The following is a 14,300-nucleotide window of genomic DNA, read 5'->3' on the forward strand; positions in this document are numbered from 1 at the left end:
GGATTGCGGCATTCTCTGAGGTCGAGATTGCGTCTCGCCACGAGGCCGCCTCCCCCGTTCCCTCATTTTGGTGGACCCTTTCATAATGACACAGGGGTTTGTGAAAGGCGAGATGAGCGTTTCGTCGTCGCCGACGAAAGCGGCTTGCGCTAAAACAGACGGGATCCTGAGAAACAACTCTGTTCGGCACCCCAGTTGCTGTATCATGAGTTATCATCGGATAATATTATGCGCTAATCTTTGACAGCCATCAGCGTGGTCTGATACTGACTTTCGGACGCGTCCAACAACCCGTTTAGCCCGAAAACTGAAGCCAAGCCGATTATCTAAGGACTTTGTCTCACGATAATCGGCATAAGTCAGTCCATTCACATCCATTAGGGGCTGCGAAGTGCCGCTTGCTCGACGATACAGGGAGGTTGACTCATGCCGACTTGGGCAGAACTTCACTCCAGTCTGCATGCGAGCGGATGGCGTTGGAGCCGATCGTAATAACAGAGAAAATCACACAGACAGGGCCTGAAAAATGTGGTAGCACTGGACGTGGCCCCCACGACAGGCCAGTTGAACCTTCGAGAAATCATCGCAACTCTGCAAAAGGTAAGAGATAGAGGGTCTCACTCAGCTTTTGCCAGGGTTGATAAAAAGAGGTGAAGAGTCTGAGAGCCCAAGCGTTTAAGACAGTTAAGATCGGCACTTGTTGAGGAGACCCCTGACAGCATCCTTGCTAGGCTGATGCAACGGCTTTTCCCCCACTGGCCCAGTTGACAGGTCCCCACTTGGTGGGCATCCTTCCAACGAGGCCTCACTGGACGACATCAAATCTCGAAGAACCCGATCCTGTCGGATGTTACCTGCCTTGCATCTCTTGGAGGAACCTGGCGTCCGCGGACCTCATCGGACCTGCAGATGACGATGTGGTATACCGATCTGGACAGGTTTGGTTTGCAAGAGGGAGCAAGGGGTACGGATTCGGTGACAGGGGAGACTCCGATAATGTACTGCACTGGAAGCGTGGATGATGTCGATAACGACTGATTACTAGTCTACTATGTGGTATCTCAAAATAACGCTCATGATGTCTATAATTACATTAACGGAAGTACTTTTTCGTGGGCTCTCTCCTTCCAGCCTGGAGCCATAATGATATGTGGCCAAAAAAACAAAGGAACAAGAATCGAACCATCTACACAGATTCATGTGGCGTGGCCAACTTTCTGTCGGATGATGGGCGTGATGATGAGTGTTCATTCGTGAATGGTGTGTGGTTGAGCTCGATGAAGGACGCGTCGTCTCCACGTTTTGACCTGATGGTGAACTCCTTCTTGACTCGGATCGCCTTGAGAGAGGAGGCTTTCGAAGAAAGTTTGTTCGAACTTGACAGAGGCTTCTGGTTTGAACCCGAGAGATTGGCGTAGTTGGACTTTTGCTGCGTAGTACCGAAAACCTTGGGGAAGACCAGACTGAACAACGAGCGAATCGCGGGCATGCATGCGCAGATGATGCCGACTGGGACCTCGATGGTACTCCAGTAGCCGACCTCCACATAATCCTGGGTGACGTTGCTGGTGGTGGCATAGCTAGCCAGAGACTGCAGTCTGACAACACTGACAATGGTAACACTGCTTGATGTTAGATCTGGAAAAGACAAAGCTGCGAAGGAAACGACTTACAAAAAACCGACGCTGAACATGAGCATGATCTGGATCTTCTTTTTCATGGACATGGAGAGCTTGTAAAGTTCACCCAGAGGGAGGATCATGGTACCGAGATCAAGAAGGATGTTGAAGACTGCCGCTGCCCATCCCTGAATGTTGATGTTGTTGCACTTGGCCTGGTACTCTCCGTCCCATGCCCTCCATGCACCATCGATAGGCCGGCATTGGAAGATCGAAATCAGCTCGAAGACAACAAAGTACGCCACATTGAGTCCGATCATAACGTATGTCGCAATTCTGATCTCCCTGCGGGGAAAGATCTTGAGATAGAATAGCAAGATCGAGATCTTGGTGACTGGCAATGCTCCCAGGTAAAGCAACTCGTCCCAATAAAACAGCTGAACACTATGTCAGTCATGAAATTGTAACGCAAACAGAAGATATGCTCACGTAGAGGAACTTCGTCACGTCATCGGGACTGACATTCCACATGTCTTTCCCAAGAGCTACTTGTGAAACTAAGTGGCTGTTAGTGTGTGCTTCAACCGCGGCTGTTTGCTGTTCGTGACTTACTGGGAATGGACAATGCGTTGAGGGGTATCATCATGCCCACAGCAATCAACATTACCCAGTCATCAGGTCCCCATGTCTGGGCACCGAGGCATAGTCTGGCCATCACTCTCAAACCGAAGCCCAAAAGCCCTAGTACGAGGAACACGACACCAATGACCCATACTTCTTTCGTTCGGTCTCTTGATGGCGCATTACATGTGTGTTTTGAGTAACTTTGCACAACTGGAAGATGTTAGTGATGCATGATCATTAAAAAAAGACTGGAAAATGACTTACGCAGTGCCTCTCGTACCGTACAGCTCTCATGCACGCAGAGCGAGATCTTCGCATTCAACTCAACGTTGGTACAGATACAGGTGGCATTCGTGAGTGAGCACGTCGACTGCAGTGTTTCTTGTTGGATGCATTCCAGCTAAGGCATATCAGTCATTGCACGATCGACATCTTTCGCGAAGGAAACATACACCGCATAAGGGAGGTGTCTCCGTGGACGCTGCCGCCGAGGTGGTGGTGGTGGTCGCCCCCACTACCACCTGGACGCCGAATGCAACCAGCGCAGCAAATGTAAGGAATCTCATCTTCACGTCTTCACCAAAAGATAAGAACAGACAAGAATACGAAGAACAAGAAGAAAATGAAAGGAGGGAATGGTGATCAAAAAACCATGTGTTGAATACCAGGCGATGTCAGTTGTTTATTCAACTTCGCTTTTCCCGGAAGGAAATCCCCATCCGGGGCATCCTTTCTATCTGCCGACGAGGCGAGAGGCGTAAGGCCAAGCCATCCTAGCCCCCAAAGGCTTCCCGTTTCGACGAAGATTGGCCCAGGCTGGTTCCAGTATGTTGGTAGGGAACAGGGTTTGATCAAGGCAATTGCATGTTCATCCAAATCGTTGGTTCGGCAGGCCTCCTCAGTGGGCGGAAAAGGCGGTGGAATCGGCCCCTCTGCGATTCTCTGTCGAAAATCACAATTCCGGCCTGTGTTATCCATGCAACTCCCTGTAAGTCGCCTATATGCGCCCTAGTGGGTTTTCTGAGAATGCGACTCTTTGGAAATCTCGAACGAATTTCAAAAGAAGGAACGGATCTCGCCAGAATTGTATTCCATGAGAGCAAGTTTCCCAAATCGAACAGCATTGCAACATGAGCAGCCAAGGGGCACCAGACTAGCGAGCTCATCATCAGTCAGATTGACCAGGTAGTGTTTCGGAGCCCTGCCGCCTAGCCACGTGCCCGCTTTGGGTACTGGAGCCGGCAACTGGTCAGGAGCCTCGTATCTCAAAGAGTCGAAAAAGTCCACAGAGGGCTGTCCGGATTGTGGGTTGTGCTCAATGAAAATGGGCGATGTCGCGAGCCCCAGAGCTGTGGATGTCGTAGAGACCCACCTCATCTGAATACCCCTTGCCGAACGAACCGCCGCTTTTCTTGGGCGATTGTCGCGTACGGCGGTCTCAGGGTTGAAAGAAATAACACGCCGTATTAATTGAACGTTGACAGAAATGAAGTCGCATAAACTCCGAGCCTTTTTATCAAACCCAAAGGTTATTCGCCGTGCGGAAGTTTCAGCCCCGATGTTCACAGTTCGTGAACCATTGTATGTTGTTTGCTCGAGCTTTCGTGTTCCGTGCCATGGTACTGGGACCAGGTTGGTTGGAGAGGCTGCATCCTGCAGGGGCTGCAGCGATGTGCCCTGCTTTGGGGAACGACCAGGACGGCCGGGAAGAAGACGCCGCTTCCGCCCTTGGATCAGCGCTTCTGCAGGTTGATCGACAGCTTCATAACGATCTTGTTTTTTATCCTTTCACAACGGCTTGCGAAACTTTCTGACTGCACCGCCGGTGACACCGTCGAACTTTGGGGGCTACAAAGTTCGAAAATGGGGTCATCGGGGAATTTGATTGCAGATCGACGCTGAGCCAAGATTGTGACATTGGCATTGCCCGATAGGAAAAAGGAGGTTCGTTAGGTTATTACAAGGTTACGTTGACAGGCTGACAGCTTTCTAGGGTCCTGGGGTTTTGTACCGGGGTCCGTCTGAGCAACAGGCCTAGTGCATCTTTTGCACAGACTGAACAATGACTTGTGCCATGGGCTTGGAAATGACCAATCAAGAGGCCTGCGATTTGAGGATCTCTTGTGCTGGCGATCTTTACTTCCCACGAGAATGAGAGTGGGAAACACGGCCTCGTTCCTCGTCACTGTGTGTCGCTCTTTTCCTATCCTAGGAGAAACCTAGGTTCACAGATTTTGCACTTACCGGGAACCTCGGCACCTGAGCCGTCGATGCCGTTTCTAAAAGGAACGACCAAGAAGATTGTTTCGATTTCCAATCTTTTTACCTTTCCGGAGGGTTATGACATCTTGCGGATGCCATCATTATCATACGTCACTCGTTAACAAACCAACACTTTCGCTTCTCACGTTCCTTTCATAGTCACGACACCATGAAGTCGCATTACTTCCTTTCTCTTTTGCCCTGCCTTAGCAGCGGCGTCCAAGCTTTCCCGGCTTACATGAACGGGCCAATCTCAGATGCCGTTGCTTCCAGACTTTCCGACAAGTTGGCCGGCGCATTCCACGAAGTTCACAAGAAGAGATTATTGTTCGACCCATTGACAGCTCCGATCGATGTTACTGGCGACCACGAGTTCATTGCTCCCGATTTCGAGAATGGCGACCAACGAGGACCGTGTCCGGGTCTGAACGCTCTGGCGAACCACGGCTACATCGCACGCAACGGAGTTACGAGTTTGGTGGAGGTTACCGCGGGGATCAACACAATCTTCGGCATGGGTATCGATATCGCCTCCATTTTGGCAGTGATGGGCACTGTTTTCGTTGGAAACCCTCTGTCCCTGAACCCGGGCTTCTCTATCGGATACGAGTCTAGTGGTTCCCAAAACATTCTGGGCAACGTTCTTGGACTTCTCGGCACGCCCAGAGGTCTCAACGGCTCTCACAACATCATCGAGGGAGACTCGTCTCTTACCAGAGGCGACTTGTACATGACTGGCGATGCCACGACAATGGTCATGGACCAGTTCCAGACTTTCTACAATATGTCTTCAGGGGAGGGCGACTACAACTTCGACGTCTTCGGCGCTCGTGCTGCTGCGCGCTTCAACGAGACTATTGCGACCAACCCCAACTTCTACTACGGCCCCTTTACCGGCATGATTGCACGTAATGCCGGTTATCTCTTTGCATGCCGCATGTTCGCCAACCATTCAGCTGAGAACCCCACTGGTTTGTTGAGTAAGTATCGCGGGAGCTCACGAAGTATACAATCGAAGAATGCTGATGCTGTTCAGACAAGGAAACTCTGAAGAGCTTCTTCGCTGTTCAGGGCGAAGAGGGCAACCTGACGTACAACAAGGGCTGGGAGAGAATTCCCGATAACTGGTATCGTACGCCTGTTGACTACGGTCTGGTTCAACTTAACCTTGACCTCGTTTCTTGGGTTCTGAAGTACCCCGAGCTCGGAAGGTATACAAATCTGACAGACGTACACACATGTCTTGAAGTCATCTGCTAACGTGAGTACTACAGCATCGGCGGCAACATGGGTGAAGTCAACAGCTTTGCTGGAGTCAACCTTGGAGACCTGACAGGCGGAGTGCTCAATCTCACGAAGCTGCTGGAGAACAACAACCTTTTGTGCTTCGTCTTCGAGATTCTCAAGACCGCATCGCCTAACTCCTTGTCTACTCTGTTCTCTATCATCGAGGTCCCCCTCAAGCTTGTGACGGACGCTGTTGGCGCGGCGGTATTGAACCTTGCCTGCCCCGCTTTCAAGGACATGATGGTTGGTGGGCAGAGTTTTGAGGATGGCATCAAGGATCAGTACCCTGGTGCTAAGCTCTCAGGAAATGTACTCTGATTTTCAGAAGACGCAATGTCACTGCCGAGTCAGTGCTGATGCTTGCGATCTCACGATGCCGGATTCAGATGCAGAGACGTACTGATACCACAAATAATGATGGAGCGCCGACTTGCCACTTGTATTCTTAATTATCTAATTCTCAACAGCTTCAAACCTGGCTAAAACTCTTCGACTCTGGCACATGTATATCTTTGACTCCATTTGTTGGTTCTGAGACTTTGTTAGGAGCATCAAACAACAAAGAAGGAAATAGTGGTAAGAATGAACCATGTTTCAATGGTACAATCTTGTAGTTAAGGGCCGTATTATTTACGAGTCTCGATAAAGCTACCACCGTATACCTCAGATACTAGGCTGCCAGAATACACCAATGATATAAGCAGTCATTGTATTAGTGTCATGTCTATTCAACTTGGCGAGTATCGTCGGACTCGTCGCAGAACCCGAATTCGAAAACAGCTTACTTGTAAGTTTTATGCAATCTAAATACATTTCTCAACACAAAAATACGTCACAAAGATACGTTAAAAAGACGCCTTCTTGCTCAGACCGAAGGCAGAGAACAAGGGGCGGAGAAATTAAAGCCACCTATCAGCATTTCATAGTGCGGTCATCGTTCACCCCAATTCCTGGTCGTCTATTCCAACTAAGCCTCCTCGATCGCCGACACAGGACAAACCAGAGTTGAAAACGTCCGTGGTGGCGCTCAGCACCGTTGGCTCTCATCCCCGGTGTCGACAGCTTGAGCCATAACATTCCATTTGTCGGTTTTGTGAAAGGCTTGCCCACTGGCCAAGTATTCGAAGTACGGCGGCCCAGTGCACTTCCAGTAGGCAGCTTCTGCGCCATCGGCAATGTGGCGATAGGTATCAAGAACCTTCTGCTTTGTCTGTGGCAGAGGTGTTAGGGCTGCTGCATATGATATCAGATTGAGGGGGGGATTTTGATTCTTACATCATCATTGCAGAACCAGATACCCATGTTCTGAGAAGGCTTTAGTGGACGAACATTCTCAACAGTCACAATCATTACTTACCCAGGAGCAACTGACACGGCCACTGTCGATGGGAGTTAGTGATGTTGAACGCCGTATTGAATGAGACACTCTACTTACCAGCTTCCCGGACCAGGACCTCCCACGGGTTTGCCGGGAACCTTGCGCAAGTACTTGACACCTTCCCACCATGCTGACACACTTGCTTCGTGTAGTTTCTGACACTGAACGTCAAAGTCTCCCAGAGGCAACGGATCCGTCGGATCGTTGGCCAGAACAGAAGAATAGTTTGCTTCAAGGTGCAAAGCGTGTACCATCTCAGGTCTCAAGGCCTCAAGCTGACGAACAACTTCTTGGACAGAGCCGTTGAAGTGTTCACCATCAATATCCCATTCGGGCTCCCAGACATCGTACCCTTCAATGGGAGCCTTGAGGGCTTGGGCCTATAAATAATCAGTCAGGACCGTCACGCCGCACAGACAGGTATTCCTACCATGAACGCCAAGGGGGCGGAAAGAGCGATGAAGTTGGCCAAGCGCATGGTGAAAGAGAATCGATGGTGTGAGGCGATTTCAGTACTGTCGGTGTGCAAAAAAGGAATGTTGGACTCTGAAGAAGATGTAGATGTGGAGGGTATGAAGTAGGTGGAGAAGAGGCTTCCAATATATATTTCGTTGCGTAGCCAAGAAACGATGCGTTCATACCGGACCGTGTGCAGGGGCAGTTCATCTCCAAGTGCGCCATGTGCTTGAGCTCAATACCCGACCTCTGCCTGATTGTCGAGTCTACTGTCTAGACGTTTCTTGGAAAGAAGCAGCTGCTCCGTTGCCAATTGCCATGAAGTCTCAGACCATGACCAGACTGCAGATACGATGGGGAAGGGCAGCATTGTGGAGAAACAAACATTCCATCACGAGTATCCTCGGATCAACCGGTCGACAGGTTTGTGTGGTAGCACAGGTCCATCGAAATACGGTGGTGACAAACAAATAAAACAAAACCAACAACATCACAGTTGAGCTCTATGGGGACATGCAACTACATTTCGACTGCTCAATTGCAATTTTGTTGACGCCATGGTTTGTCCACTTTCCAGATCAATACGCGATACGTCCTTACGGCCAGCATTTGGTAAGCATGACTGTACGTGACGGGAAAAGAGCTAGCTTGATACTTGTTCAAATCGGAAACCAAGCATAGCGCTGCAGTCAATCTTCGTCGAGGCGGCATTTTCTCTTAGAAACAAATCAGAAGACCTAGGTCATGTGCACCATATTTCGGCTCGGCGCGAGATTCCACCTCACTCCGTTGGTCTTTGAAGATGATATACAGCAGATCCTTTGACCACTTCCTGGTCTTGTTCTCTGGGCTTCAGCAAGTGGACTGCTCGTATCAGAACCAACAAACGCACGGACTTTAGCCAATAATCTTGCAGTTGAGATGGGAGTCTCTCATGCATTTGTAGGCTGCAATCACTGACCAACAGTTTGTCTGTCCACCCCTGTTTATCACGGTGCCCTTATCAAAGTGAGAGTACAAACTTGATCACAAACGGCATGCAGACTCAAGATGTTGCAATCAAATCAATTGAGAACAAAGAGATGAGATGCGTTTGTGAAACAAGCAAGCATTCAGTCAGCTAAAGCCATCGTCGAAAATCCATTACCAGCCACTTGGCGATCTCATGGATATTTGTGACAGAAAATACGAGGCGGAACCATCATCGAAGCCCAATTACCGCTTGTAGCGCCGTACATAGCCATACAATAGGAATTATCTCTTGTTGATTGGGTTTGTGTCAAGCATCGTCTACATCCAATGTCGACGGGGACCAACCCCATCGGGGCCACATATTACCATGTGGGTTGGCGGAGTAAGGTGAGATGGAAGAGCACACTATCTGCAGCTCGGAAAAGGACGGCAAATAACAGTGTCTGTTTGTTCCAAATTAGGGGACAAACGCAACCAAGTATTTCAAAACACATTCATCATTCGCTTGTCATCGTCTACTTCGTCAATCTTCTTGTACATAGTACTTTACAACTTGGCGTGCTTCTCGTTGACGAGAACGTATCTGTAACGTGCGTGACCAGCCTCCATATCAACAATAGCCTGGTTTGCGTCCTTGAGCGGGCGCTTCTGGACCCAGGGCTTAACCTTCTTCTCGACGGCGAGATCCAACATCTCACGGATATCGGAAGGCGAACCGATACCGCTGCCACCAACCTTGATACCGCTGGCGAGCAGGGTGAAAGCGTTAATAGCGGGAAGGTTGCCTCCATCAGGAGCACTAAGACGGCAATTAGCATTCGTCCGGCATGGGCGCAAACAAGGATAACTTACCCAACCTGGATGAAGGTGCCGTAGACCTTGAGCAGTCTCAAGTACTGCTGGAGGGGCATCTTGTCGCTAGAAACCGTGCAGACAATCAGGTCGAGGCTGCGGGCGTACTTCTTCGACCAGTCCGCGTCATCGTCGGTAGCAATGTACTCATCGGCGCCAAGCTTAAGGACCTCGTCCTTTTTAGAAGCCTTTCTGGAGATACCAACAACCTTGTCCGCACCCAAAGCCTTGGCGAAGAGAACACCGAAATGACCCAGGCCACCAACACCGACAATACCAACCGTCTTGCCGGGTCCGCAACCATTGTTCTTCAACGGGGAAAAGACGGTGATACCACCGCACAGCATAGGCGCGGCATCCTCAGAGGGCAATCCCTCGGGGATCTTGATCACAAAGTGGCCGTTCGTTCGGTTGTAATCGGCATAGCCTCCGTAGGACTTGCCCTCGCCATCGGGGTACACGGAGCCGTAGGTGCTAACGTTGGCACGACCGCAGTAGTTCTCGCGTCCGATCGAGCACTCGGGGCAGTCGGACTTCATGCAGGAGCGGGCCTGGGCACCGACACCGACGCGGTCGCCGATAGAGATGTCCTTGACGTTCTTGCCGACGCGGACAGCCTTGCCGACAATCTCGTGGCCGACGCAGCAGGCTGTTTGGCGGCAAGGTTAGTACGCGGCATTTTTCGAAAGAGAGGGGTCTGAGCAGGCGGGGTAAAACACGACGAGAAACTCACGATAAGGGGTCTCGGCCCAGCCCGAGCGCAGCATGTGAAGGTCGGAACCGCAGATACCGCAATGGGAAATCTCGATATCGACATCGTCCTCAGTCCACTTCTTGGGCTCGAAAGCACCCCATTCCATCTTTCCGTTCACGCTGTCGGGGCTGTGGCCCAGCCATCCCTCAAACTTGATGTCGGACATGTTGATTGTTGTCTTTGGGTGTTCTGACTCGCGGAGTTGGTGTGGTGATGCTATCTTCTTGCTCGATACGTATGCTGAATTGTGAGCTTGTGGGTTCGTAGATGCGATTGGGATTACGAATTCAAGACAGTGAATGGAGCGAGCATGGGGCAAGCTATATACAGTTCCAGCTCTCGACCGGAATTGGGTTCAATGACGGCATCTTCACGGTTTCCGCGAGCCAGTGCCCCATTTTTGTTCATAATGTCATCAAGACGGCAGCAAGGCCGGAGTTAGGATTGCTGCTAGCTGGACTTAAGACGGCACTATGCCTCTTCGACACAGCTTCAGCGCCGGCACGGTTACGGGGGACACTGCCGCCGCATGGGGCGGCCGTCAATGCCGCAGGTTGGGTTCGAGCTTGACTCTGGTGCGCGGTTCTGGTGGGAAAAGTATCATGATCCAAGCTTCAAGCTAGGGGCCCGCCGTGCCAGCAACGCCGCTAGCTTCGTTCATTGGGTATGATGACACAAAAGAGAAAGAGATTGAGTGTGGGCTGTTATCAGCGCTGCCATTGGAAGCTTCTCCCTTGTTGTTTCCCCGGCCTAGCTCCAAAAGTCCGCTTAAAATCCCCCCAGCTTGCAGTATGCACGAGTCAGATAAGGTTCGGCATTTTTTTTCTTGGAACAACTCAGCTGGCATGCTGGCTACAGCGGGACGAGCTGCAAGAATACGGCGCAGACGGACGTAGAGGGAGAGCTGCAGCGCGACTTGCTGCGACTTGCTGCGACTTGCTGACATGGAAGACGATGTTTCTGATTAGCTTCTAGCTTCGTTGCGTCCATGTAAGGTGCTTATTGCCGATCGTCCCGTGTGACGGCGCGACTTGTCATTAGATCTCATCGCCACATTTAGCATTTCCAGTGGAAACCAACCCCTCACTGTCTTACCTCGCTTCGGTGATTGTTACTAATCCTCTTTGGCATCGGCGATAGGCGAAGCCGATGGCTGACTTCGGGGATATGACCGCATGACTTTGTTGATCCGCATGCAATCAGCGGTGAGGCAGGTACCGCTCTAAGATTCCAAAGTCTTCTGTCTCCTGGCACTATCCCACCCAAAACGGCTTGGCGGCCCCGGAGATAGGCTTCGCAAATCTGCGTCTCGCAGCCGAGGCACTCAGATAAAGACAATGAAAAACTCCGCTCCGCCTGATGACAGTTGTCAGACGGACTGAGGATCCGCTTCTTTGTTTGGTTCGTCTCCTTGGAGACTCAAATACTGGGTGAACTGGAGTACGGGGAATCGCGGTCTAGAACGCCAATGCCGTGGACCGTCTCCGTCCGGCGAAGCATTGACGGAGTTTGCTCCGGTGCCATCACCGCTTGATCGGCAAACTGCTGGAAGCTAACGGACTATTTGTCAGGAACCACGACGTCACGTCTCGGCACTTTTTAGTCAATTGAAGACTTTGCGACGTCGAAAAACGCCGACCGGAGTATTTGCTAGCGGGACGAAAGCTATGTGCAAGAAGGTTAGATATGTAGAAATTTTGGGACAGCACCATCCTGACCATTGAGACCAGCAAGCCTGCCATTTGGGTTAAACAGATGCCCGTATTCAACCATCATCCGTCATCATTTTACAAGCACTGAGAGTACCAGTCGTTCACAAAGGTGCAAACATAGGGGCTGGCACACTTGGTAGGCCCAGTCCATCCGCTACCTCCGCACTGCCCCCAGCGGACTTGCTCCGAGCCTGATGCCGCAGTCGTCGTGGTCGCGCGAGATGATGTCGTCGAGGTGACCAAGGTCGAGGTACGGGTTGTCGTGGTCGGGGGTACAGTCGTGCCAGCACCGCCAGTGGCAGCAGCAGCAAGGACCGAAGAGACGGACGTGTACGCGGGTTTCTTGGCGTAGTTGGCGTCCCAGAGGAGAGCGTCGCCCTGGCCGCTGAAGGTGTCGGGAATCCAGCTGTACTTGTCTGTGAAGCCCCAGATCGTGACTCCGACACAGCCGTCGACATCAACGCAAGACCCGACAACGTTTGCAAAGTCGTTGCCCTGGGTCACAAGGGCGGCGCTGGAGGCCGGCAGGCTGGAATGACGGATGTCGAGCTCGGTGTATGCGACCTCGAGGCCAAGGGCGGTGAAGCGGCGGAGAGCGGTCGCGAGGGCAGAGCGGCCGGGCGTGCTGCCGACGATGAGATGACCTTGAAATCCGACGCCATCAATGGGAGCTCCGGCGTTCTGGACGATGGTGGCCGCCTCGTAGACGCGGTCCGTCTTGGCGCCGTTGTACTCGAGGTTGTAGTCGTTCAAGTACCTATTGCGGGTCAGAATGATGTGGCTTCACATATCGCATCACTTAAGACAAGTACTCACAACTTGGTGTTGGGGTCGGCAGCCCGGGCAGCTCTGAAAGAGATGGGGAGGTAGTCGGTGCCCAAAGTGTTGTAGAAGACGCTCGCACGCCACGTGCCATCATCTGCAGCTGCCTCGTTGACGACATCCCAGGCGTAGCACTGTCCCAGGTAGTGCTTCATGACATTAGAAATGTGCGTCTGGATAACTGCTGTGAGAGTTGCGGCCGTCCATGATCCGCTTGACACCCAGTTGGGGAGCTGAGAGTGCCTAAAGCTGTTGTTAGTGGCAGCCAACGCCAAACATAGCTCGGGAACCGTACCAAGTAAGGGTGTGACATCTCAGGATTTGGCCATTGGCCTTAGCAATGTTCGGGACCTGTCAAGACATTCGGTTCAGGCGAAATGATTCTTTGGTCTTCCCATCAGTCCTGTTCAACTCACGATATCGCCCGACGTGTACGAGAATGTGTTCTGGCTAGGCTCGGTGTATGCCCACTTCTGTCCATTCTCGGGTACCACGGAGCCGAACTCAGCCGTGTTGTTCACGATGGCCATATACGTCGTATCCGTAACTCGTTGCTCGTTGACCGCCGTTCCGAAATACTTCAGGCCCGCTCTCACGGCCAGAGTGTTCAGCTGAGCAGAGGCAAGGCCGGAGCCCAACACCAGCACGAGAAGAGTCTTGGCATACATGTCTGTGCCTGCTGTCGAGATCAAGAGAAGACGGTCTGGTAAACTGTTGGCCGCAACAACATTCCGAGAATGCGAAAGCAGTTCAACTTATAGACGATCATCACCAAGAGCAGCCTTTCAGAGATGTGGGGGAGGGTCGCATTTTCGACGGCTTCAATGAGCATTCCAGCCGGTTGGTGGGCTAGATCTCCAAATCTCCCACGTGGGGATGCGTCGACGGGCCGGTGGAATCAGTTCCCGTCAGTGAAAGACACATTGGACGATTATCGTGACAGCTTCGCTTCTGCAGGCTAGATCTGCGCTAGTGTCATTTTACCCATTCATCCGGCTTGGTGATCCACTTGCTGGTACGCGCCATCACCAGATCTCTGCATGTGTCTTGCCCGAGCTTTCGCAACTTAGGGATCATGCGGAGAAACAGCGTCGCGCGCCGTGGCCAAGTCTGGCCCCAACTGACTTGGCGCGCGGAGGGTCTTCCGAGAATTTCTGTGCCTGGATTAGCGCGTCAGGTACGGTGGGTAAGACCGGCGCCATCTGCGAAGCTTGCGCCATTAGCAAGCAGTTTGATTTGAGTGCGAGGGAGGCTGAGGAAGAAGAAAGCTGCACAGAGGATGGTGGCGCGTCATCGCGTGTCTGTTTGTACTTTGCGAACCCGGAACCCAGGGTCGCGCGTATTTCCACCAGTTAATACAGCGCTAGAGCACTGCATTTCGGATTTTAGGGGTGCTTGGTTTAATGAGTTTTAAAGTATCGGCACCCAGACGCCAGGGCTCCGCGGTATTGGGTATCTGTCAGACTTCCAGGTTCCAACACATGCTCCAATGGCCGCAAGATGGTTTTAGCCTAAACAACTCTTGTTGTCTACGCCGTCGACGTAGCACTGCAGTAGCTGGC

At 51.7% G+C, this 14,300-nt stretch overlaps 5 protein-coding genes across 5 annotated transcripts; 1 reads left to right on the forward strand and 4 right to left on the reverse strand.

The window, feature by feature from the left end:
- Positions 1 to 1,186: 1,186 nt before the first annotated feature.
- CGCA056_v011265 (uncharacterized protein) lies at positions 1,187 to 2,809 on the reverse strand (the record flags this gene model as incomplete). Its single annotated transcript, XM_037326511.1, has 6 exons — positions 1,187 to 1,622; positions 1,674 to 2,056; positions 2,109 to 2,176; positions 2,232 to 2,453; positions 2,508 to 2,643; positions 2,696 to 2,809. The coding sequence occupies 6 exons, from the start codon at positions 2,807 to 2,809 to the stop codon at positions 1,187 to 1,189; spliced, it is 1,359 nt and encodes a 452-aa protein (XP_037174981.1).
- A 1,865-nt stretch (positions 2,810 to 4,674) lies between these two features.
- On the forward strand, positions 4,675 to 6,110 carry dotB (Dothistromin biosynthesis peroxidase dotB; the record flags this gene model as incomplete). The annotated part of the gene is made up of 3 exons (XM_037326512.1): positions 4,675 to 5,485; positions 5,542 to 5,716; positions 5,780 to 6,110. 3 exons carry the CDS (start codon positions 4,675 to 4,677, stop codon positions 6,108 to 6,110), a joined length of 1,317 nt encoding a protein of 438 aa, XP_037174984.1.
- Positions 6,111 to 6,819: 709 nt separating this feature from the next.
- On the reverse strand, positions 6,820 to 7,648 carry CGCA056_v011267 (uncharacterized protein; the record flags this gene model as incomplete). The annotated part of the gene is made up of 5 exons (XM_037326513.1): positions 6,820 to 7,002; positions 7,068 to 7,097; positions 7,150 to 7,171; positions 7,228 to 7,550; positions 7,601 to 7,648. The coding sequence occupies 5 exons, from the start codon at positions 7,646 to 7,648 to the stop codon at positions 6,820 to 6,822; spliced, it is 606 nt and encodes a 201-aa protein (XP_037174983.1).
- A 1,496-nt stretch (positions 7,649 to 9,144) lies between these two features.
- Positions 9,145 to 10,370, reverse strand: ADH7-1 (NADP-dependent alcohol dehydrogenase 7; the record flags this gene model as incomplete). Its single annotated transcript, XM_037326514.1, has 3 exons — positions 9,145 to 9,397; positions 9,451 to 10,099; positions 10,184 to 10,370. 3 exons carry the CDS (start codon positions 10,368 to 10,370, stop codon positions 9,145 to 9,147), a joined length of 1,089 nt encoding a protein of 362 aa, XP_037175190.1.
- Positions 10,371 to 11,991: 1,621 nt separating this feature from the next.
- On the reverse strand, positions 11,992 to 13,406 carry xyn1-1 (Endo-1,4-beta-xylanase 1; the record flags this gene model as incomplete). The annotated part of the gene is made up of 4 exons (XM_037326515.1): positions 11,992 to 12,673; positions 12,733 to 12,981; positions 13,034 to 13,089; positions 13,155 to 13,406. The coding sequence occupies 4 exons, from the start codon at positions 13,404 to 13,406 to the stop codon at positions 11,992 to 11,994; spliced, it is 1,239 nt and encodes a 412-aa protein (XP_037175654.1).
- Between the last annotated feature and the right edge of the window lie 894 nt (positions 13,407 to 14,300).

This window comes from Colletotrichum aenigma (genome assembly GCF_013390185.1).
Source record: "Colletotrichum aenigma strain Cg56 chromosome Unknown KSG_Cg56_contig07, whole genome shotgun sequence".
Lineage (NCBI taxonomy): Eukaryota > Fungi > Ascomycota > Sordariomycetes > Glomerellales > Glomerellaceae > Colletotrichum > Colletotrichum aenigma.